Source organism: Octopus sinensis, linkage group LG4, assembly GCF_006345805.1.
Source record: "Octopus sinensis linkage group LG4, ASM634580v1, whole genome shotgun sequence".
NCBI classification, from domain to species: domain Eukaryota; kingdom Metazoa; phylum Mollusca; class Cephalopoda; order Octopoda; family Octopodidae; genus Octopus; species Octopus sinensis.
This window is the reverse complement of record NC_043000.1, coordinates 110,955,780-110,980,507: the sequence shown is the minus strand read 5'-3', so window position 1 is coordinate 110,980,507 and position 24,728 is coordinate 110,955,780. Positions and strand designations below refer to the sequence as shown.

At 39.3% G+C, this 24,728-nt stretch overlaps 1 protein-coding gene across 2 annotated transcripts in view; it reads right to left on the bottom strand.

Moving 5' to 3' along the window:
* Positions 1-849: 849 nt before the first annotated feature.
* Positions 850-24,728, bottom strand: part of LOC115210909 (procollagen galactosyltransferase 1) — a 181,128-nt gene continuing 157,249 nt past the window's right edge. The window contains exons 11-15 of one of the 2 annotated variants that reach the window (XM_036502337.1): positions 23,537-23,594; positions 23,124-23,251; positions 21,706-21,909; positions 18,878-19,137; positions 850-890 (exon numbers count right to left, since the gene is read on the bottom strand). In XM_036502337.1, the coding sequence (XP_036358230.1) occupies positions 18,927-19,137; positions 21,706-21,909; positions 23,124-23,251; positions 23,537-23,594 (601 nt within the window). In that variant the 3' untranslated portion in view covers positions 850-890; positions 18,878-18,926. Of the gene's footprint in view, positions 891-17,985; positions 19,138-21,705; positions 21,910-23,123; positions 23,252-23,536; positions 23,595-24,728 lie in introns of those variants that run through there. The other variant, XM_029779688.2, reaches the window with a different exon arrangement.

Sequence of the window (24,728 nt, the reverse complement as noted above, 5' to 3'; positions counted from 1 at the left end):
TTAAATGATCTGTGAATAAGGTTTGTTTAAAGATGACGAATAAAACACCCTTGTTTCCATAGGTGAATTAGTCAAACCGCAAAGAATTCCTCCCAACACATGGCTATGATGCTCCCCCACTACTTCTGCTCGTGATCAGAGATGTACACATCGTCAGCCACTAAGGGACATGCTCAACAGTTGAGGGTCAAACAACTTTCAAGCAAATTATAGCCCATCTTTTTATACCAAGACAAACATGTGCATAACACTTCCAATCAATTAAGACCAGAAGCCATGAGAGCCAATGCCTGGTACGTACAACAGATTAAACTGTTTGAAAGGAAAAATTCCTAACATCGGGCTACAACAAGTAACCTCAGATGCCAAGAACCTTCCTAAGTATCCAAGTTGTCCCTAATAACACTTTTCTGAAGCTGCACTCGACTATTTCCTCTACCCATCGGTTCAACTCTTTAAGGATAGTTCCTAATGCGCCTATAACTACAGGGGTACATTTTACCCGCTCCTTCCATGGCCTCTGTAACTCAATGACTTGATCCTGGTATTTTGCTATTTTCTTTGTACCTCTCATTATTATTATTGATAGATTTGGGGCAGCTGCCCATGTGTGCAAGTCTTCCTCTGTGTGTGTATGCATGCATATGTATATGTGTTTGTGTATATATATATGTGTGTGTGCATGTGTATGTATATATATGTGTATATATTATGTCTATCACTGTTTGAGTTGCATAATAGTGGTTTTATCTCTAATTCATATTTTATATTTTATATATTTATACTGGGAAATTTGATTCAATACTAAATTGAATTTTTCCCTGTAAGTTTGGAGTTATACTCCCTAATATTATTATATATATATATGTGTGTGTGTGTGTGTGTGTGTACTTGCACGTATATTCTACTCTAACTCCGAGCCAACCCATGCCTTTTGAGTGAATTTGGTAGACGGAAACTTTGTGGAAGCCCATCTCATATGTTTGTCGTCCCCTGCCCACCTCACCGCTTAACCCCCTGTTTTGTGTACGCCCCAGTAACTTAGGGATGCAGTAAAAAAGACCGACAGAATAAGAACCAGACTTAAATACTAAGTACAGGAGTGTTGCCCCAGCATGGTCGCAATTCAATTGCTGAAACAAACATAAAAAAGAAAGATAAAACGTGTGTGTGCGTGTGTAATTGAATGTACTCGCTGTTCTGTTTGGAGTGATTTCCTCACCTCCAGCAAGTCTGACTCACCCTAAACAGATGTTCACAGAAAGTTCATTTCGTTTACACATTTTGTGCCATTTAACTTGAATGACCTGACGTCAATTGGCATCCTGATATTTTCGACGAATAACATTTGTAAAGAGATTTCCCCAAGTAAGTGTGAAACTGCAAATAACACCAGCGTATCAGCAATCGTTTCTAATTTCCCTTCTTCGTTTTTTCTTTTTTCATTGACAATTATTCCAATTGCACCAGCGTTTGGCTTTTCATTTATGAAATTTATGAACTCAAAGAGCGGCCCAGCAGGCCGGTCCCTGGCTCACTATGTTATCGAAAGTAACAAGTAGTGTTTGTTTATGTAGGGCAGTCATTGGCAAACTGCGGCTAGTGGCACACATAACGAAACATTAACTTCGTACTTCTTATTTTTATAAATGCAGCCCGCTTGGAGATGATCCATGTCTTATGCGGCCCACTTTTCGTAAAAGGTTGCCCATACCAGGTGAAGAGTTTGAATTCGAAAGAAATCGTGAGAGTAAAAGGCAGTTGATAAATGAAGTGGATTTTATATAAGATCCTTTCTGCTATCGGCACAAGGCCTGAAATTTTGGGAGGGAGCCAGTCGATTAGATCGACTCCAGTGTTTCACTGGTACTTAATTTCTCGACACCGAAAGGAAGAAAGGCAAAGTCGACCTCCATGGAATTTGAACCCGGAATGTAGCGGCAAGCGAAATACCTATTTCTTTACTACCCACAAGTGGCTAGACACAGCGGGGACAGACAAGCGGATTAAGTCGATTATATCGACCCCAGTGCGTAACTGGTACTTATTTAATCGACCCCGAAAGGATGAAAGGCAAAGACGACCTCGGCGGAATTTGAACTCAGAACGTAGCGGCAGACGAAATACCGCTAAGCATTTCGCCCGGCGTGCTAACGTTTCTGCCAGCTCGCCACCTTCACTGGATTTTATACAGGTCCCCGTCGTCAGGCAACGATGATCACATATCTATACGCGCGACAGGATTTGACCTTAAAAAGAAGACACTAGGATCAAGCGTGGAATTGAGAAGCAAACTTCTTACCACACGACCACACGAGGAATAAATTGGTTTGTCGCAAGGAAAAAGATTCTAGCAATTCCAAAGTTTATTCTACACCATGAGATAACATCCTCAGCCAGGTACCTTTCCTCAGTTTAGGGGTCAGCTTGCCAAAACTTTCCAGTTCCCTCTACCTTATATGCATGTAATCAGCCAGGCCCTTATTTCCAGTTCATCTTTCTATGCCATCCATCCATAAATGTCTGACAGCCTTTTGCTCTCTTCCCCTCCACATTTCCTTGGCAGTGACTCGTACTACTCACGGTGCATCGTATGTCCAAAATATAGTTTGGGGAACGTCGTCAACAATTGAAGTCTTTGTACTTTCAGATTTTCTTGCACAGCAGCGTTTGTTACCTTATTTTTCCAGCTTATTCTGGCCAATCTACAAAAGCTCCACATTTCAAGAGCTCTTAACATCTCTGTTGCTCTTTATACTGTCCAAGTTACTGACCCGTAGTGGACAATTGGCACAATACAACCGTTTACAAGCTTCAAACTGATAACATCAGGCATTGCTGCCAAATAGGCGAGTCATTAGAACATCGGAAGAAATCCATTGCGTTATTCTGGCTCCTTGCGTTCCAAGTTCAAATTCTGCCGAGGTTACTTTTGTTATTTAACCTTCACGGATCGGTAAATAAAGTCCCAGTTTAAGGGGTTACCAGAATAGCTAGAACATCGGACGAAACGTCTTGCAGTATTTGCCAGGCATTTTGTTTTCGGAGTTCAAATCCTATCATGAGTCGCATAAGTGATAGACTTAATCTATCGTCCGGTTTAACAGAACTACTATCGGCAAATGAGACTGATAGAATAAGGACCCGGCTTAAAAGGAAGGCATTTAAGCTTTGGGGTCAATTTATTCAACTAAAATTCTACAAGACTTTGCTCCAACATGGCCACAATCTGATGACTGAAACAAGTAAAAGAAAAAAACCCAATTAGACTCATAAGTCTCTTCAGAGCTGAGCGTGTGAAAATGTGTGGCCAAGTGGTTAGCGTAGCTGGATCATGAACGTAAGGATTAGGGTTCAATAACTGGATCAGGCGGCATTTTGGTGTCCTTGAGCAAGGCACATTTCACATGACTTCAGTCTACTCGGCTGTAAATGTGTACACACAGAAGGGGTGCTGGTTCAATCTTTACATCGTCAGTGTTTCCCAGGGTGAGTGTGTCTGCTGTTAACTGCACAAACGTCTAGAACAACAAGCAATATCATGGGACATGTTTACCAAGGCATACTCTATATAAAGTGCAAATGTTTCTGTAGTAGGTGCAGTATAGACAAATAGTTAAGATGCTCATTTTGTCATCACAAGGTGCTGGTATCACATAAAAGGCATATGTGCTGGTGCCATATAAGATACACCTGTGCTGGCTCCATGTAAAATGCACCTGTGCAGGTGCCACATAAGAAGTACGTCCACTGGTGCAACATAAAAAGTACTGCCACTAGTGCCACATAAAAAGTACTGTCACTGGTGCCACATAAGTACCGCCACTGGTGCCACATAAGAAGTACCTCCACTGGTGCCACATAAGAAGTAGCACCATTGGTGACATATAAAAAGTACCGCAACTGGTGCCACATAAAAAGTACCTCCACTGGTACCACATAAAATGTACCACCACTGGTACCACATAAAAAGTACCATCACTGGTGCCGCATAAAATGTACCACCACTGGTGCCACATAAAAGGTATTTCCACTGCTACCACATAAAATGTACTGCCACTGGTGACACATAAAATGTACCACCACTGGTGCCACATAAAAGGTATTTCCACTGCTACCACATAAAATGTACCACAACTGGCACCACATGAAATGTACTGCCACTGGTGACACATAAAATGTACCACCACTGGTGCCACATAAAAGGTATTTCCACTGCTACCACATAAAATGTACCACAACTAGCACCACATAAAATGTACTGCCACTGGTGTCACATAAAAAGTACAACCACTGGTGCCACTTAAATTGCACCGCCACTGGTTCCACATAAAATGTACTACCACTGGTGACACATAAAATGTACCACCACTGGTGCAACATAAAATGTACTGCCACTGGTACCACATAAAAAGTACCACCACAGGTACCACATAAAAAGTACCGCCACTGGTACCACATAAAATGTACCACTGCAGGTACTACATAAAAAGTACCGCCACTGGTACCACATAAAAAGTACTGCCACTGGTGCCACATAAAATGTACCACCACTGGTACCACATAAAAAGTACCACCACTGGGTCCACATAAAATCTACTAACCTCCACTGGTGCTACATAAAAAGTACCGCCACTGGGTCCACATGAAATTTACTTCCACTGGTGCCACATAAAATTTACCACCACTGGTGCCACATAAAATTTACCACCACTGGTGCCACATAAAATTTACCACCACTGGTGCCACATAAAATTATACCACCACTGGTACCACATAAAAAGTACCGCCACTGGTGCCACATAAAATGTACCGCCACTGGTGCCACATAAAATGTACCACCACTGGTACCACATAAAACGTACCACCACTGGTACCACATAAAATATACCACCACTGGTGCCACATAAAATGCACTTCCACTTGTGCCACATAAAAAATACATGGACTGGTGCCATGTAAAATGTATGGGAACCACATAGCATCCATGCTGCTACCACATGAAAGGCACCTAGTATATCCTGTAAAGTGGCTGGCATTAGGAAGGGCATCAACTGCAGAAAGCAAGCTGATACAGACAATGGAGCTGGGTGCAACCCTCCAGCTTGCCAGTTCCTTGTGAAACTATCCAATCGATGGCAGCATAGAAAATGGTCGTTTGACGTTGATGTGATGGTGATAGTGAAAGTCCTTTGTTCAATCGAACTGAGTGGCCATCTCAGGGGAAAATATTACTTTTTATACCCATGGGGTCAACCCATAATTTGTGAATGAAGTCAGGGTTGATGGAAACTGTAAAGAATCCTGCTGGATGATAATTCAGTGATACAGCTTTATCTCACACTGTGTAATACTGATTCTACCTGAGCATTGCATTAAAGATACTTGCCTGGAATACTCAGCCAGTTACAGATTAATCCAATGAACAGTTAATTCACTCGACTGAATAACTGAATCTTCATTGGCCAAACTGAGATCCCTCCATATTCGTGTGTGTGAGGGGGGGGATTAAGTCTATCTCTCTTACCACATGACAGTGTTAGTTTGTTTACTTCCACTATAACTTATCTGTTTAGCAAAAGAGACTTATACTAACTACTGAGATTGATCCGATTGGTTAAAAACCTTCAAGGTGGCGCTCCAGCATGGCTGCAGTCCAATGACTGAAACAAGTGAAAAGAATACATCATCATGATTTAACGTCTGTTTTTCCATGCTGGCATGGGTTGGACAGCTTGACTGGAGCTGGCAAGGCCAGGGCCTGCACCATGTTCTACAGTTTATTTAGCCTTGGTCTCCACAGCTGGACGCCCTTCTTAATGCCATCCACTTTACACAGTGTACTGGGTGCTTTTTTCATGTGGCACCAGTGCATTTTATGTAGCACTTGAGTTTTAGAATACCAATTCTGTTGAGGTGGACAGTTCTTCCAGAGTACAACAATGCACCACACACCTTGGTCCTCTCTCAATGCATTGTCTATAAACAATCATGTGACCCAGTTATGAAGGATGTTATCCAATCAGACTTCTCGTTCTCTTCTATGCCAGGCCAATCCAGAGGAAAGGCAGAGCAAACTGCTAACTCTTTGACTGTTCTAAAGATCAATTTAACCCTTTCGTTACTGTATTTCTGTTGAGATGCTCTGTGTTTCTTTCAATTACTTTAAATATAACAAAGAATTTAGTAAAATAACTTAGTTATCATTAAGCCAGTGTCAGGAACATAAATTGTGACTAGGGTTTGGTGGAAGATTTTAATTCAAAATTTATGAAAACAAGACATTTGTACTCATAGCCAGAGCCAGTTTCTGCCGGGCTGGTAACGAAGGGGTTAATATCAATGGCCCCCAAATAGGGTTCATATCAGATATGAAGCTAAGAACCAAGAAATTTTATACTTAGCCAAAAGGTGAAGCAGAATCGAGAAAATTCTGAGAAGTTTTTAATTGTAAGAAAATGATTAAACAACAAAAGTCTCCATGTTATATTTTGATTCAATAAAAATAATTCAACAATTTCAATAATATAATTAATTTTATTTACAAATAATAAATTGGTTTTCATAACAGTGTCAGAAACGCTGGACGGACAAAGATTGAGATGGAAACAGAAGGAAAAATAAACTAAACAAAAAACTTGTCTTTGGAAGAATTGACGGAGATTTTCATTAATAAACGCATACATATACAAACATACACACACACACACAGCTGCATAGAGGGTGTATATATATATTCACACACAACACAAAAATATATATATACTGACGAATATACATAATATGCATATATATTTAGATATATACTGACAAATACGCCTAAAACATGTATATAAGTGCGCATACATATACACACAGTAGAGAGAGGGAGAGATCTATAGGGAGTTATTGTCGCATATATGCATGTTCAGAGATATTCATACACACTATATATACACTGGCACATGGCTTAGTGGTTAGAGCGTCAAGCTTATGACCATGAGGTTGTGAGTTTGAATCCCAGACCAGGCTACGTGCTGTGTTCTTGAGCAAGACACTTTATTTCATGTTGCTCCAGTTCACTCAGCTGTAGAAATGAGTTGTGACGTCATTGGTGCCAAACTGTATTGGCCCCTTTGCCTTTCCCTTGGATAACATCAGTGGTGTGGAGAGGGGAGGGCAGTATGTATGGGTGACTGCTGGCCTTCTACAAACAACCTTGCATGGACTTGTGCCTGGTAGGATAACTTTCTAGGTGCAATCCCATGGTCATTTGTGACTGAAGGCGGTCTCCCCATACACTGACATATTCCATTTCATGCAAATGTTGCATTCCAGAAAATCTTGCTCTAACATGGAATTCTACAACAAACATGAAACACTGTGTGTGTATGTGTGTGTGTATATATATATATATATATATATATATATATATATATATATATATATATATGCCTACATACATATAGATACGCACACACAAATACGTATATTTATTTATGTAAAGTACAATAGAGTACAACTGATACATAGTTGAGTACAGAACACCCACAGAAACAGACATCAGCTTGTACTTAACATCAAAATCAGCCACTATTAGATGTTAATAATAATAATAATAATGATTTCAAATTTTGGCATAAGGCCAGCAAGTTCAGAGGAGGGGGTAAGACGATTACATCAACCCCAGTGATCAACTGGTACTTTATCGACCCCTAAAGGACAAAAGGCAAAGTTGACCTCAGCAGAATTTGAACTCAGGACGTAAAGACAGAAAAAATGCCATTGAGCATTTTGTCCAGTGCAATAACAATTCTGCTAACTTGCTGCTAAAATAATGGTAATTCTTTCTACTAAAGACACAAGGCCTGAAATTTTGGGGGAGGGGACTAGTCGATTACATTGACCCCACTGTTTCACCGGTACTTAATTTATCGACCCCATAAACGGATAAAAGGTAAAGTTGACCTTGGTAGCATTTGAACTGCTAACCTGAAGACAGAAGAAATACCTATTTCTTTACTACCCACAAGGAGCTAAACATAGAACAAACAAGGACAGACAAATGGATTAAGCTGATTACGTCCACCCCAGTGCGTAACTGATACTTAATTTATCGACCCCGAAAGGATGAAAGGCAAAGTCGACCTCGGCAGAATTTGAACTCAGACGAAATACCTATTTCTTTACTACCCACAAGGGGCTAAACACAGAGAGGACAAACACGGACAGACAAATGGATTAAGTCGATTACATCGACCCCAGTGCATAACTGGTACTTAATTTATCGACCCCGAAAGGATGAAAGACAAAGTCGACCTCGGCGGAATTTGAACTCAGACGAAATACCTATTTCTTTACTACCCACAAGGGGCTAAACACAGAGAGGACAGACAAATGGATTAAGTCGATTACATCGACCCCAGTGCATAACTGGTACTTAATTTATCGACCCTGAAAGGATGAAAGGCAAAGTCGACCTCAGTGGAATTTGAACTCAGAATGTAGTGGCAGACAAAATACCACTAAGCATTTCACCCAGCATACTAAGGATTCTGGCAGAGGAGGGGTATGGGGAGGTGAAGAGGAGGTACAATATGTTTGCTCCATGTTCTGTGTGTTCTTTACTTTGATCCTCTTGTGATCTCTTTACTCTGCTTTTGCAGTGATTCAGTTACACACACACACATTAACCATAAAATGTTGTTTTGTCCCCTCCTCAGTAAATCCAGGAGCAAAAAAGAAAAACCTTAAGCTATGACCATTGTCTTTTGCTTTTTTGATTACCATTATCCAGTGTCTATTATTTAAAGACATTAAATTACAGACTGAAGGAGATTTTATTTGCTATTTCTAGCATGTTGATTGACCACATAGAGGCTCCTTTACTGTCAACAAAGGCAATTTGTACATGTGGACAATCCTGTCACACAAAACTGAATCTGGTCTCACCTAAGTCGCCAAGACATTCTATTTTTATCTTTACATTAAATAATTAAACCCAATGATTTAACGAACAGGGAAGCTTCAATGTTGTCCCTTGTTCTTCCAGAAATAACAAATGTCTTTCAAATCTTGTAAAAAAAAAAAACACAAAGAAAGACCTTAGATAATTATTCTCCTAGATACACAGTGTCTGGAATTAAGATGAAGTGCCTATATTCGCACTGCCTTTTAATTACGATTATAAGTCTGCTCCACCAGATTTGGCCTGGGGCCAAACAGCAATTTATGGGAAATAGTCTCAGAGTTAGCAATAAACTTCAGAAAGATGAACTAAATAAATTGTAATACTTGGTTGAGTTTTAAATGCTGGGCCTGAAGTGAGACTAAATAGATGGTTGTGTATATTTGTTTAGTATGGGGCCTCACAAATTCTGGGTTGGTGACCACTGAGAGTGAGGCACCCCTTAGCTTTTGTTAAAAGCAGGTTTCTAGACCCTGCATAAAACTTGGGCTAAGTCTGCTCCAATAATCAGACTGGGTCAGCAAATCCTCAGCAGGATGAACTGCTGTGGTCCAAGCTATTCTGTGGCATGTGACCAGAGACCACTTGTGAATTTGTATTTCCACAGCAACTCCCAACACAAATTCTATGCCACAACAGTGAACGACAACTATGGCTACAGTGCCTGTACTGTCTGACACGTTTCCCCCAGTGGGGCATCTTATCAAATTCGTCAGATGTGGTCAGCATTTGTAAGGGATGTGGGGAACTTGTTGGTCAGAGCTGGCTGAATGTCACTGTTGGTACAAGTGAATTCATGGCTGTATTTATTTATTGAAAACCCCCTTCTGTTTTGGTTGGTTTAGTAATGTTTGACAAGATGTTTGACAGGACGTTTAGTAATGGAGCTGAGATGTTTGACAAGAAATTGTTGTTGAATGACCAAGTTATTGACATGGAACAAGCCAGCCTTTCAGATCTAAGTGAGTGGGATCAAAGGAGGGGAGAAAGAAGGTAAGGGGGAGGTATGGGGATGGAGATCGGGGAAGAGAAAGCAAGGGAGTGAGAGGGGGCGAGAGAGACGAGGTCGGATGACACACTAAACCCTTATATGAAGCCCTACAAACATGTTTCAGTTGTAGCCACCAGAGACACTCCCATCCTACCCTGTCCCTTATTTTTGCCTCTGGCCCAGACTCAAGGCTACAAATATTTTATTTACTACATGACTCAAAGTAGATAAAGCTATTAAAACCCCTTTTGGATAGGAAAAAATTAGGGTTGCCCCTAGGACTCCAGCTATTGTAAATGTGAGAGATAGCACCAGAGAAATCCTCCAAATTTCTCCATCCATTTAAGAAGCTTTGTTCTTCTTAGCAAGAATTGTTTGTTAAAAGAATTTTGAAACTGAGAGAATGGGGATTAATTTTTAACTTAATATTTATCTTTCCTTTTGCCTTTCACTTATTTGTCTTTAGATTGTGGCCATGCTACAGCACTGCCTTTAAGGGTTTTAATTGAATGAATTGACCCCAGTACTTATTTTCCTTCTTAAACCCGATACTTAATCTATTGATCTCTTGTGCTGACCCACTAAATTATGGGAGACATAAACAAACAAACACCAGCTGAGCACTGGTAAGGGAACAAACACAGACACACATACAGATATATGATGGGGCTTCTTTCAGTTTCCGTTTACAAAGTCCACTTATAAGGCTTTGGTTGAAAAATGGGGCTTGGGGCTACAGAAGTCAATTGCCCAAAGTGCCATGCAATGGGACTGAACCCAGAACCCTGTAGTTTAGAAGCAAGCTTCTTAACACACTATCCACACACCTGTTATTAATTAATATTATCTACATTGAGTTCTACAATTAAAAACGAATTATTTCCCATTTGCTCAAAGTTTCTGAATCTTGATGTCAGACATCTTATTTGCTAATTTATCAGTAAATGCATTAAATTAATTTTTTTATCTCTTGGAATTAATTTTCTGTGGTTTAAGGTCGAAATAAATCAATTGAAAATTACAGCAAAATTAGGGAACGGTCGACAAACTCGGCTGGAATTAATGTTATCAGTAGACTGACTGTTGGCAGAGAAAGGCAGGGAGACAGAAAAAGGAAAGATGAAAATATTAATTTAATTCCTCCCTTTGGTCTTTGGCACTGAACCTGTTGGTGTAATTATTAGAAGGAGTTAAATTCTAATAAAAACTGAAAATATTAACTGCAATGTTTCCATAATCAATATGTTGTTCATATATGTAATGAAGGGTCTGTCTGGAATTCTTGTGTTTAGAGCCAAATGCAGACACAGGAGCATGCATACAGTGTGAGTGGGTACATGCATAGAGACAGACATAAATGTATAAATCCATATACATATTTTTTACACACACATATATATATGCACATATTTAATGTAAGACAAAAACAGAAAAAGCAAATATCTGAAAATAAGAGAACTGTGGAAAGAAAATGTTGAAAACATGATTGTAAATTGCTGGAGAATATATTGGAAATCGTTAGTCATCATGTGATGGGAGGGGGGAGAGAAACTGGGCAGTGAGGAAACTTATGGACTTGAGTTGTTCAATTACTTATTTGCTCAGATGGCTACACCAGGCTTCAATCTTGATCTGGCAGAGTTTCTACAGCTGGATGCCCTTCCTAATGCCAACCACTCCGAGAGTGTAATGGGTGCTTTTTACGTGCCACCGGCACAGGTGCCAGTAAGGCGACACTGGTAACGATCATGCTCGAATGGTGCCCTTTTACATGCCACTGGCATGGAAGCCAGTTGGCTGCTCTGGCAACGATCACGCTCTGATGGTGCTCTTGGCACCCTACTAGCACGGGCACAAGTGCCAGTAAGGCGATGCTGGTAACGATCGCACTCAAATGGTGCCTTTTATGTGCCACTGGCATGGAAGCTGGTTAGCCGCTCTGTCAACGATCACACTCGTATGGTTCTCTTTGCACCCCGCTACCACGGATGCCAGTCATCGAATTTGATTTTGGCATTAGAAAGGGCATCCAGCTGTAAAAACTCTGCCAGATCAAGATTGGAGCCTGGTGCAGCCATCTGGTTCGCCAGCCCTCAGGCAAAATCGTCCAACCCATGCTAGCATGGAAAGCTGACATTAAACGATGATGATGATGATGATGATTTCCTGTAAGTAAACAGTAACACCATCTAATGTCCATTTTCCATGCTGGACATGGATTGAGTTGCACCAAACTCTAACATCTATTTTTGCATGCTTTCCATGGCTGGATACCCTTCCTAACATCGGCCCCTTTACAGAGTGCTAGTGGGGGCTTTTTACATGACACCAGTACCAGTGAGGTGACCATGTAACTTTGCAAGACAAAACTCCGCTCAACCATGGGGGAGAAGTATTGAGGGTGAAGGCTTTGTGCCAGGTGATGAGAAATTAAAGTAAGATTGAGGTACAGGAACAGCTGTCTTGCTGTAGGGGAATTATATGCATCAGGTGGAAGAAAAGGATGGAGAGGAGCAGGAAAGATGTCATTAACATTTACGAATCAGAGCTGGTCCCTGGTTTGATGACTAAAACTAGGGAGCTGTAAACATAAATTTCAAAGTGAAAAATACTTAATCTTGATCATAAGAGACAAAACTCACAAAATGAAAGTAAAAACATTAACAAGATGTAAAAGAAAAAATACTGTTCTCATATATACGATGCACTTGTTGCAATGCATGTCCCAAAAGTCATGATACAATGCATGTCAAGTAATGTGATGCAGTGCACATGCTGCAATGCAATTTTGTAAGGTTTTTGGCAATGTTGCATTAAAATGCTTCCATGCAGTTGACAAGAAAAAGACAAATATTTGACCAAAGGAATTTTGAGCAAAAGCAAGAATACAAGAAAAAAACATTGTTGTTGTGAGATTCCAAACTTTTACCTCTGTGACATATTAGCAAATCAGTAAATATTCCCAGCCCACCCAACCCAACCTTTTTTAATCAATTAGATTAAAAAACAATTTTCCAAAAATTTTATAGAATTAATATTTGATTGTTTCCTTGTGGAAATATTCTTCAGTTTTTTTTTTATTTTATCTTTTATTTTTATAGTAAATCTTCCTAACAATGTCTCCTCATACCCTGACACCGATTGTCAAGATTGAAACATAAACCCTTCTCAAGAATAATTCACCTCTAAATAGCAACAAACCCTTTCATTGTGATCAGCCCCTGAATATTAGTCTCAAGTCCTAGGATTTATGGAATTGGTCAGCCATGGCTTGTAAGGGACAGGAGTCACAATATTCCCTCTGAATCGGTTGCCAGTCTAGCATAGTTGAGTGGATTGGAGAAATACGACAACAAAGATTTTGCTGAAGTATGGGCCCAGCGTAGGTGGTGACAGGAAGGAATGTGTTTAGGGGTTAGTGTGGGCCCAGTATAGGTGGCAACAGGAAGAAATGGGTTTAGGGGTTAGTGTGGGCCCTGTGTAGGTGGTGACGCAATACAATTGACAGGAGGAGGATAGACAAGTGAGTCAAGAACACACGGAAGTGACATGAAATCAGCCTCTGAGGAGCAGAGGCCATTATCTTCTTCCACAAGCTGCTGTCACTGACATTAATACCATACTCGGAATCTATGTCCTCCTTTAGCTTGCTATTTTTTGTCTTGTGCTCCTAATCAACTTCATAGCTTAGTGGTTGAGGTATTCGGTTCATGATCGTAAGGTTGGGAGTTCGATTCCTGTTAGTATATTGTGTCCTTGAGCAAGACGCTTTATTTCACGTTGCCCCAGTTCCACTCAGCTGGAAAAAATGAGTTGTACCTGTAATTCCAAGGGGGCCAGCCTTGTCACATTCTGTGCCACACTGAATCTCCTTGAGAACTACATTAAGGGCATGTGCATCTGTGGAGCACTCAGCCACTAGCACATTTGTTCAATGAGCTGGCTGTTTGGTCGATTGTATCACCTGAAACACTCATAGTTGCAACCGACAGAGCACCAGGCCTTGCAAACAACCCCACTCTATTTCAATGACCTTTGCCCTCCATCAGAGTATGAAATTCTCTAGAGCAGAATAACTGATATGGCATTGTCTCCAGTAAAACCTACCCTTGCATCGAGGTGGGTGGGATGTGTCCATAAAACTATTTTTTCTTGTGTTCACACCATGAGATGTTTTGAGCCCATATAAGGACCCTTGTATAGTTATCATCATTTAACATCCATATTTCCATGCTGGCATGGGTTAGACAGAATCTGTTGAGGCAGATTTTCTACAGCTGGATGCTCTACCTGTCACCAACTCTTGCTTGTTTCCAGGCAAAGTAATATTTCCCCCACAGCCACAGATGTTTCTCATGGAAGACTAGAAACAGACAACAGTGTTTGTACGACTGATAGCAGTGGTATAAAAATAGAGGGAGAGGACATGGCATGCCAGTGGGCCAGAGGTTGGAATGAGTTGGTCCATGTTATTCCATTCAGATGCAGGCTTTCTACATTTTCAAACAGCCACAAACTTGCAACTGTTGAAACTAAGCAATAATCACACTCCTGGCAGTAGTCATCCCTAATCTTTACTTTAATCCCTAAAATGATCCTAAACCACTTCATCCTTTTTCCTTTAAACTAACCCTCTCACCCCCACCACTACACTGCAAGCTTCCACCTCATTTGATTTTGATGAGTTTTCTCCCTTGCCTTTCTTTTCAAGAATCATTAAACCTAATAATAAATTAATCAATCATTTGGTAGTGGGGCGGGGTGTCACTATACTAAGTATGATAGCCGTAACTAAACTATGTGTACTTCATGCAGAGGGAGTCTCTGAAAAATGTTCCCCAGTAATTTATTTTAAATTGTCAAATCAAGGAATGTTTCCCCTCTTACAAATCTTTATAACTTTTTTTTGAGTCATATAAGATTTGGGAAGTAAATAATATATTTTGCTGAGGAGGCCTAAATAAAAATGAAACATATCCAGAGTTGTCCTCATACTTAAACATCCTCCGTCATACCTCAAACTGCATTTTCAGATTTGATTTTTAGTTTGAATTCTAGAGTTGTCTACCTTTGTCTTTCATAATAAGGATTAACCAGTAATTAAGCTATAATCAGGCAGCAAGCTGGTGGAATTGTTAGCACACCAGACAAAATGTTTGGTGGCATTTCTTCAGATTTTATGTTCTGAGTTCAAACTCCACCGAGGTCAACTTTGCCTTTCATCCTTCCAGAGTTGATAAAATACAATTTAAGCATTGAGATCAATATAACAAACTAGCCTTTGCCCCATAAAATTTCAGGCCTTGTGCCTAGAGCAGAAAGAAAAACAAAATTACGCTATTTACTTTTTTTCTTTCTTAAGGGTGGGATTTAAATCAATCAATGTTTGTCAGGGGGAGGGGGTCTTGCTACATGAAATACATCGTTCTCTACTGACCAACCATGAACAACAATGTGACTATATTTAATGGACTTTTCGGTTGGAATTCTGATTAAAGGACACTGATCATTTCACAGACTGGAGACTTCTGGGAGTAACCAGGCTATCCTTTACTCTAGCATATCACACAGGGATACCAATTCATTCAATAAACTGACATGAAATGAGATCAAATCCTTCCTCATAACCAATTACTTTTCAATGGTTATACCCGTTTCACCCTTGTAATTATTGGGTGGAAGAGGGAGGGAGGGAGGATTGCATCACATTCTGGTGATATTTCAAAATACCTTGATGTAAGGTGTGGTGTCTTGATGCACCCCGTGTCTGCTGTAATGATGCACCCTCTGCCAGATATGTCTGGATACAGCTTGTATAGATTGTGGTTTTTTGATGTGATCTTTGTACTTTAAGACAGATTGTTAGCCACTACACACATTTTTTTTCTCTCCTCGTTTCTCTCCTTGTTTTTTTCTGTGTCCCTTTCTGTAGAAGAGCATAGGCTCAAAACGTAAAAGACTTTTTCAATTTTCTGAGCGTTATACTAATACATCTATTTGTTTTATACACCACCTGTCTTTGTCTTTTGTTTTTTTCTTGAACTCTCCCCTTATATAGTTATATATATATATATATATTTTTCTCCATCGTCCACAGGGGGTTAAGCACAGAGGGGACAAACAAGGACAAAGGGATTAAGTCGATTACATCGACCCCAGTGCGTAACTGGTACTTAATTTATCGACTCTGAAAGATGCAAAGCAAAGTCAAACTTGGGGGTATTTGAACTCAGAACGTAACAGCAGACGAAATACCCCTAAGCATTTTGCCCGGCATGCTAACGATTCTGCCATATATATATATATATAATGACATATAAATGTAAATATTAAGGTTGGACACTTTGTTTCAATGAAAAGCTCATCAGTGGTGTGTGTGATAGATTTGTACACAGTATTAAGTCCTAGATATGAAGTCTTTTGACAAATATTTGGCAACAACATTGAATATTTCAAGTAAAACTGAAATAAAATGATACAAACTAGAATAAAGTAGAATTCAGTAGAAATATGAAAAGTATCAATGAAAGAATATCTTAAAAGCAAAAAAAAGTTGACTGTTTCTGGATGATAAATAATATTTGGCAAGAAATAGTTTATGGCTGAAGAATTTCCGGAAGTTTAAAAATGTTTTCATGATTTGTTAGTCGAATAAGAATCAGAATCGATGATGTATTTGTTATATTTTACTATTTTGTAGCATTAATAAATAACTATTTTATAGTTATTTATTAATTATCTATACTAATTACTATCGTTAAGTATTGTAGTTAAATTAGAAGAAAAGAATGATCAAACAGTATCTTTCACATTTATTCTTAATATATTCTGGCAGATTTGAATACAAATATGTTAATCACTGTTGTGTTTGTCACAGGAGAAAAGCTCCTTCTCTGCAATGGCAATGTGTTCACAACATACACAATTCATTAGAACAAAGAATTCTGGGACACAATTCCAATAGGTCATCAGCCAGAAGTACCCAGTTCAATAAATCTAATAAAAGTCGATGGTTTTGTTTATAATTTCAGCAAACAAACTTTTTGCTGATCTATTCTGGCATTGGCCAATGCTGTTAACCATGCATATGAGAGCTTATTACTATCAAAGCCAAGCTATTAGAAGCTGTGTCATCACAATAGCTTATTACTTAAGATCTGTCCAACTAGGTCAAGAGATGGTTAGGCTGACATGTTCCATACAGCTTTATACTTTAGTCACAATCTCAACCAGAATCACAACATAAAATGGGAGATAGAGAGGTGCTTCTTTTCAATAGAATTGTAGAAAATGTGTCATTCAAACGCACATCTTCAACCCAAAGCACAATTTTTGTATCTAAAGCTCAGTAAATCAAGATCTTATTGGTTTCTTACTGGTATTGAAGTATGGCCAGCAGTACAAGACATTGGTGAAATGCTGTCGCAGTGCAGGTCATTTTTTGTAACAGGGAGCAGAGTAAGGCTCTTACAATTTTGTCCTATGGTCAACAGGAAAAATCTAGCGGAAAGATATATTGAAGATCACATGACTTGACCACAAAGGTAAACAAAATCAAAAGTGATTAAACGAAAAATGACATTTTCAAGCAATGCTTTGGCAATAAATTTCTTGATATTAGAGTTGAGTTAGTGAGACATAACGAAGTTAGTGATTGATTGGTAGAAAAGAATGCAACATTAACGATGATCATTGAAATATAATTTAAACAATAAAAATACAAAATCTTTATTGATTTAGAGAGAGAAGGAAATTAAGTAAACAGACAACTGCTGAAGATGACCAATTATAGATCTTAGCCACTGGAACTAAGGACGATAGTTTAAAAAAAAAATCCTTGATTTTTCTCATCAGTTTATCGAAAGAAGCATCAAGCAATATTAACATAGGATTTTTTCTTAAGCAAATAATTTTTTTTTTTAACATATCAAAAAAAACCAAAAAAAACCCAGGAAAATGACATGATTTGATGGCAGAACATTCCAAAGAAAAAAAGAAAAGTTTGGACTGCAAAAGAAAAGCAATTTTTCTTAAAAACATTTTTTTATCAGTGGAGAGGTCGTGGCGGTGGGGTTCAGAATGTTTTGAAAGTCCAAAAGTCTGTGGGATTAAAAGAAAAAGCAAAAAAAAAACACCACTGAAAATGAATTTCTTTTTTCATTTTTCTCACCTGAACTGTGATGAGTTTACTTTGGTATAAAAATATCAATGACTTTGATACAAAGAAATTTAATATTTTAGAATAGAAATAACTGGTTATTTATGGGGGGTTTTGTACAGGTCAGTTGGGAAAGGGACGAGGGCAAAACTCTTTCGAGGTTCAGGAAATTTTTTCTTGTATCTCTGTATTTAACTCTAATCTTATTATAAATGATTGTTGTCATGGTAACATTTTCATAACAAAATTAGTTTTACAAGCTGCTTTAATCTGTGTGTGTGTTTATGTGTAGATGTGTCTGTGTGTGCACGTATGCTTTAGAATGGGTCTACTTGTGTGGCTTATAAAATATCAATGTTTGTGTAGCTCTATATAAAAATAGTCAAACATTATTTTGAAGAACCCATCTCTTCCTTTCAGTACAGAACCATATTTTATTTTATGTTTTGGCTTTTACAAGGAAATGGTGACAGTGACATCGAAGTAGTAGGTTAGTAACTGTCATCAATCCAGATGAATATGAAACCAATATTTCAAAGTTACTGTCAACGTTTTCCTTGTAAAAATAAAATACTAAATGTGTGTGTGTGTGCAAAGCCTGAAAAGAAATTTGGCAAAATAGAACAAGGGAACAAGACTGCTTCTGCCCCTGGATGGGGGAGTTCTCTCAAAATTCAAGATGGCTAAGATTTCTTTTAGGGAAAAGCCAGATATCCTTGTACCTGTTCTAGGCTCTTCAGGCACTGGACCCAACTACTGGCTAAATCCAACTCTTATAAGCTGTGTGTGTGTGTGTGCGTGTGTGTGTGTGTGTTTTATGTTTAAGTATTTCACAGTTCCACTTTCGGACTGTCAACATTGAGACCAGCGGCGGCAATTTCATTTTCGTCTTCCTCTTCCTCTTTACCTTCAATCAGGTCTGAGTCTTCAGTATCAGACAAGTACTCTGCTTCTCCAGTATAATGTGTTGGATACACAAGTAATGGTTCTGCCGACAGTCCAACCAAATTGCGGGGGAAGAAAAAGGATTTCCATTCATCTCTGCAAACATAAAAGACAAACAACCAACAAACATTACTCTCCCTCTCGAAAATTCCTTATCATAATGTCTATAATAGTGATATCAAGTGTGAGTTGTGAAATTCTTCAGATGTGCTACAATATTCTACATGGCTTAAAAATTGCCCAAATACTGATTTTTATCCCATTTCTAAATAATAATTACGCATATTTCGTTTTTGGATTTGGTTTGCAAGATTCTTTATATGAGTTTGTGTATTGAAGCATATTCTGTCGTGTCTGGGGAGAGTCATTTTTTTTTTGTGCCTTATAATGTAACACACTCACCAGTAAAATTTCCACTTTTTTCTTATTTTTATTGTCCTAAAACTATAGAAAAGAGAGTCAAAACAATTGAAAAGGTTGCAAGACGCAACAAAAATTTTAGGACAATAAAAATAACAAAAAAGTGGAAATTTTACCGGTGAGTGTGTTATATAAGGCACAAAAAGATGACTCTCTCCAAAATTACACATTAATTACTCATTTTGGCTCCGTCTACCCTGACATTTATTTCCTAATTCTATGAAGTTTAATTTTATAAATATGTATATCATTTCATAAGTTTGATTTGGCTTTCAGTATGTTCTTGCACCCCTTGAAGTAATTTGTATAAGAATAAGGGTACCCAGGGCAATTGCTCTCTTTGACCCCTAAAAATCCAGCCCTGCTTGCACCCCCTAGAATGCTATCTCACACCCCTTAGGGGTGCGAGCACCCTTGGTTGGGAAACCCTTAGTGGACAAAGAAAGAATTGTTAGTGACACCAGGTGCCACTCACAAGGCTTTGGTTGACCCAAGGTTATAGTAGAAGACCCTTTCCCAGGGTGCCACACAGTGGGACTGAACCTGGAACCATATGGCTGGGAAGCAAGCTTCTTACCACACAACCATGCCTGTTCCTCTGCAAATGATTACAGAGCATTCTATATGCACTTTAGAGAAACAGTTTTATCATGGGTTTAAGGAAGATCAATGCTTTACATAATACTATAATAGCAACAGAGTCGTCATTGGCCATCCATCATTGGTCAATGTTGACCATTCTGTTCAGAATTCCTCTGAACAAAACACCACGGGACAGTGAATATGGCAGTTAAGGTCATAACCGTCACCCCACCAAACTGTCTCTCTAGGCCTCTACGCCAAGCATCAAGTAGTGTACAAGAGTGTAACAAGCTTAGTTGATAACAGGGCTTCCCCACAGTAGCAGCTCACTTGTTAGTTGTCACCAAACCATTGTCTGATGGTAGAGATCTTGTTTGGCTGTAATAACCTTCAAGCTGTTGGTCTTGGAGTCTTCTGCCTTGGTATTGGGGTGGGGAGTCACTATATTAAGTATGATACTATATGTCCTTCATGCTGAGGGAGTCTCTAGAAAATGTTCCCCAGTAATTTATTTTAAATTGTCAAATCAGGGAATGTTTCCTCTCTTACAAATCTTTATAACTCTTTTTTGAGTCATATACGATTTGGGAAGTTCTGCTGCCAATGTCCTCACCATATCCTCAGCACAGGAAGCTGAGGCGTTGCTAGCCCTTTCCCAAGTGCCATTATAGTATAATGGTGAGATAATGTATTTGTATAGAGTATAGTGGCGACATTACCATACCAGTAATTATAGTAAAGCAGTAGAAAGATCGAAGAGCAGTGATAGAGAATAGCACATATTTGGTATAAGCGTAAAATCCACCACCTTATATTACAAGCTCATTGAACGATCCCCTGGCGACTTCCTTGATATACACTTGTCCACCTGGGGGCCAGTCATGAGCTGTACGCAGCAGCCGATGTAGAAGCTGTTTGCCTATCAACTATTAAGATGTGAACCCGGCAATCCGTTGATGACATGTTAAGTGACTAACTGGCAGTTGAAGGGAGATAACTAGTGACAATATTAAGGAACCTCTTCAGCAAAAGTCAGTGTTTTGTGCGAGTGAAGAGATTTCGTGAGTTTCCCATTTTGTATCTTTTACTTCTTTCAGTCAACTGGACTGCGGCCATGCTGGGGCACAGCCTTATATGTATATTTGTATATTATACATTCCCACGAGTGTGTTTGTGCTTATATGTAAATGGAATAGTGTGAAATGAAGTGTTTTGTTCAAGAACACAACACAGTGCTGAGGCTGGGAATTGAACGCATGATGCCAGGTCCACCTGACAGGCTTCCGTTCCGGTAGCACGTAAAAAGCACCAACCCCAGACTGGCTCCTGTGCTGGTGGCGAACATGATCGATGCCAAGGCTGCCTGACTGGCTCCCATTCCGGTGGCACATAAAAAAGCACCCACTACACTCTCGGAGTGGTTGGCATTAGGAAGGGCATCCAACTGTAGAAACAGTCAAACCGTCCAACCCATGCCAGCATGGAAAACGGACATTAAACGATGATGATGATGATCTGACGAGTGTGAGGGCAACACTCTAACTACAACAAGGCCATGCACCTTCATGGAGTAGTAGTAGTAGTAGTAGTCGTAGTAGCAGCAGCATTATGTAGCAGTAAGTTACTATGGAAGTTGTAAAATAGCCAAAACAAAAGACTTACTCTGGATGTCGGTCAAACATGACCGGAATATACTCATCAACGGGTATCATTTTGGACAAGGGATCAGCATCCAACAACTTTTGAGCCCCTTCAAGGGTCATGATGTAACTTAACGTCCAGTAGGAATAGTTGGGCCAAACCAACATTGTTGTGCCAGGTACATCAGGTTCTGGTTTTCGAAATAATCTTTTTCTGCCAAGATATCTGAAAGACAAAAGCATATTCCTGAATTCCACACATTCCAACATTTGTTGCTGTTGTTGTTAAGCAAGAAGACGGGTAAGGGTGATTAGGTGATGGTCTAGGGCTGAGGGGCGGGAGACCCCAGACCTTGGAAAAAAAAAAACTTTGGTCGTCTTGTAGTCGAGGGCTCTTCGTTGACACCCGACACCACTGGGAGGTGGCCCTCGAAGTTGCTAGAAATGGAGATCTCCAGGTGTAAATTCTTGGACGGCTGCTGCTGTTGTAGTTATCCAACCTCAGCTCAGTCCTAATTAAATGTAGTCCAACCATGACTAATTTTTTTTGATAACGTGTGATTTAAAGGAGATTTAGCAGCTCTATTTTTAACAGGTTGAGGGACTACATAGAGGACCCCTTTATTATAAAAGTGTTGGCTTACAAACTGAAAACTAGTTGCAGGCATTGTATTGTGTCTTAGAGTAAAAAGACATTTCATTTCAGTCCATTCTATGCAACAGAAGTAAAGGCAAATTTGCTGTGGCATTTGTCTTAAGATAAAATCTCTTATGGCTGTGTTGTGTTTAATACACCAGAGGCAGACAAAAGCCATTTTAGCAGTTTTTGTTTAGGAAATGGTTCTGATTACTTGGCATTAAGAGGCAAATCCCAAAGTGTGAAAACCACTTCATCCAGGGGTACATGCTAGATATCAGGGTGAGGATTATTAAATCAAGAACGAAATCCCTATGATTGTATCTATAAATAATGGCGAGTTACTTTTAAATGAAAATAATTGAGATAATTCCATGTAAATTAGTTGGGTGTAAAATATCAAAGTGAAGATCTGTCAAGGACAAGAATGATGAAAGTATTTCAATATTTGGTGATGTAAACATTATATTGTCATGTCCTTATTGTAAAGGAGATAGTAAACAGAGGTTGTGGGGTACAAAGGTCATAGAATAAACTTCAACAGTAACTCACAGGGCAGACATTTGGCTGGTCATATAAGACATCTCATGTAGGATTTGGGACTTAATTTTTGTCACCCCAAGCCATAACTTTGCTAAATACTCTGAAAGACATACTGTCTCTGACTTAAAATTTAAAAACATGTTGTCCTTATCCTAAAGATAGTAGGGTTCCCTTGATTTAGAATTTTAAAACCATGTGGTCCTTTTTTAATATTATTTCAAAGAATAATGGTAAGGAGGAAAATAGAATCAACAACATACACAAGATCCCAGTTTCTGACAATATATTCACATTCATAAAGTAGTTTTTCAAGCTTCTGTCGGAAGAATATTTCAAACCGTACATCGTCTTCAAATACGAGGGCTTTCCTGTAATTATTGTCGACAACCTACAAAGAGAAGAGACATCTTTCCATTTGAACATCTCAGTGATAATGGTAAAACAGAGCCATATACGGTTGCTTAAGGGGGTTTCCCTTAATGTCTTCAGTGTGTGTTGTGAACAATGTGGATGTTTTGTAATTCCCAGGGTTTCCCCCTTTGTTTGTGTGAGAGATGAGGGAGAATGTTTGCGTTGTTGTGTGGTGGGTGGTCATATCTGGATGTTTTCTGGTGTTGAAAGTAAGAAAGAAGACAGTGGTTTTGATCGAGGCCACTTTCAAACAACTACTCACATCTTTCCATATGACAAAATGACTTAAAAAGCAGCCAATTTCTCCCATTGTCATCTGCCTGTAACATAAGAAGAATTATCATTAAAGACTATACAAAAGATGAGTCATTCTTCAACAACACTTTAACTGCATGGATTAAAGATTTGTCTTCTCATGCATCCTCACATCAGTTCTCAAAACCTCTTTTTCTTGGCCAGTAAAAATAAAAAAATGGCTTTTACATTATATGAAACGTGGACAATTCTGGAAAGTACTCTACTACAGAAAACAAATAAAATCAGTTCTTGAGTCCCATTTGCACATCCACAGAACTGAGAATATTTGTGTTTGCTTACCGAGGGCTAAATCATGGTTGAATTCTTCAGGTTGCACACCACAAATAAATGGAATCTTTTTTTAAATAAATCATCATCATTGTCGTTTAACGTCTGCTTTCCATGCTGGCATGGGTTGGTTGACTTGACTGAGGACTGGTGAGCCAGAAGGCTGCACCAGGCTCCAGTCTGTTCTGACAAAGTTTCTACAGTTGGATGCCCTTCCTAACGCCAACCACTCCAAGAGTGTAGTGGGTGTTTTTACGTGCCACCAAAACAGGAGCCAGTCAGGCGGTTCTGGCAACGACCACTCAAAAGGTGTTTTTTACATGCTACCTGCACGGGAGCCAGTTGTCCGGAGTTATTTCTAATCTCAAACTCAGTGTTACTAATGCTGAATAAAATGTATCCATAAACACATGGATCCAAAAGGTATTCTTTTCCCCTGATATCTAACATGTGCCATACTGGTGAGTTATCACAGAGAGGTTAAAGATCTGAGACATGAGGGGCCTCAAGAAGACCTGTCCTTCACAGCTTGATGAAAAGCATTGTCCTGCAAAAGCCCTGTGCCAGTGCTGCATGAATGAGCACTTGTGCCATTACTATGTAAAAGTGCTCACGCTGGTACCATGCATCACACACTGTAAAGTGGTGGGCATTTGGAAAGGCATCCAGCTGTAGAAACAAAAGGTAAAACAGACTGGAATCTGGTGCAGCTCTCTTGCCAGCTCTGATCAAATCACCCATACCAGCATGGAGGATGATGATGATGAATCCCTAACTTTTGGCAGGACCACGAAAGCTGAACAAATCTAAGTATGTCCCCCTATTATACTTCCACATCCTTCACTACTTTGGCCCATTTGGTTGAGGTA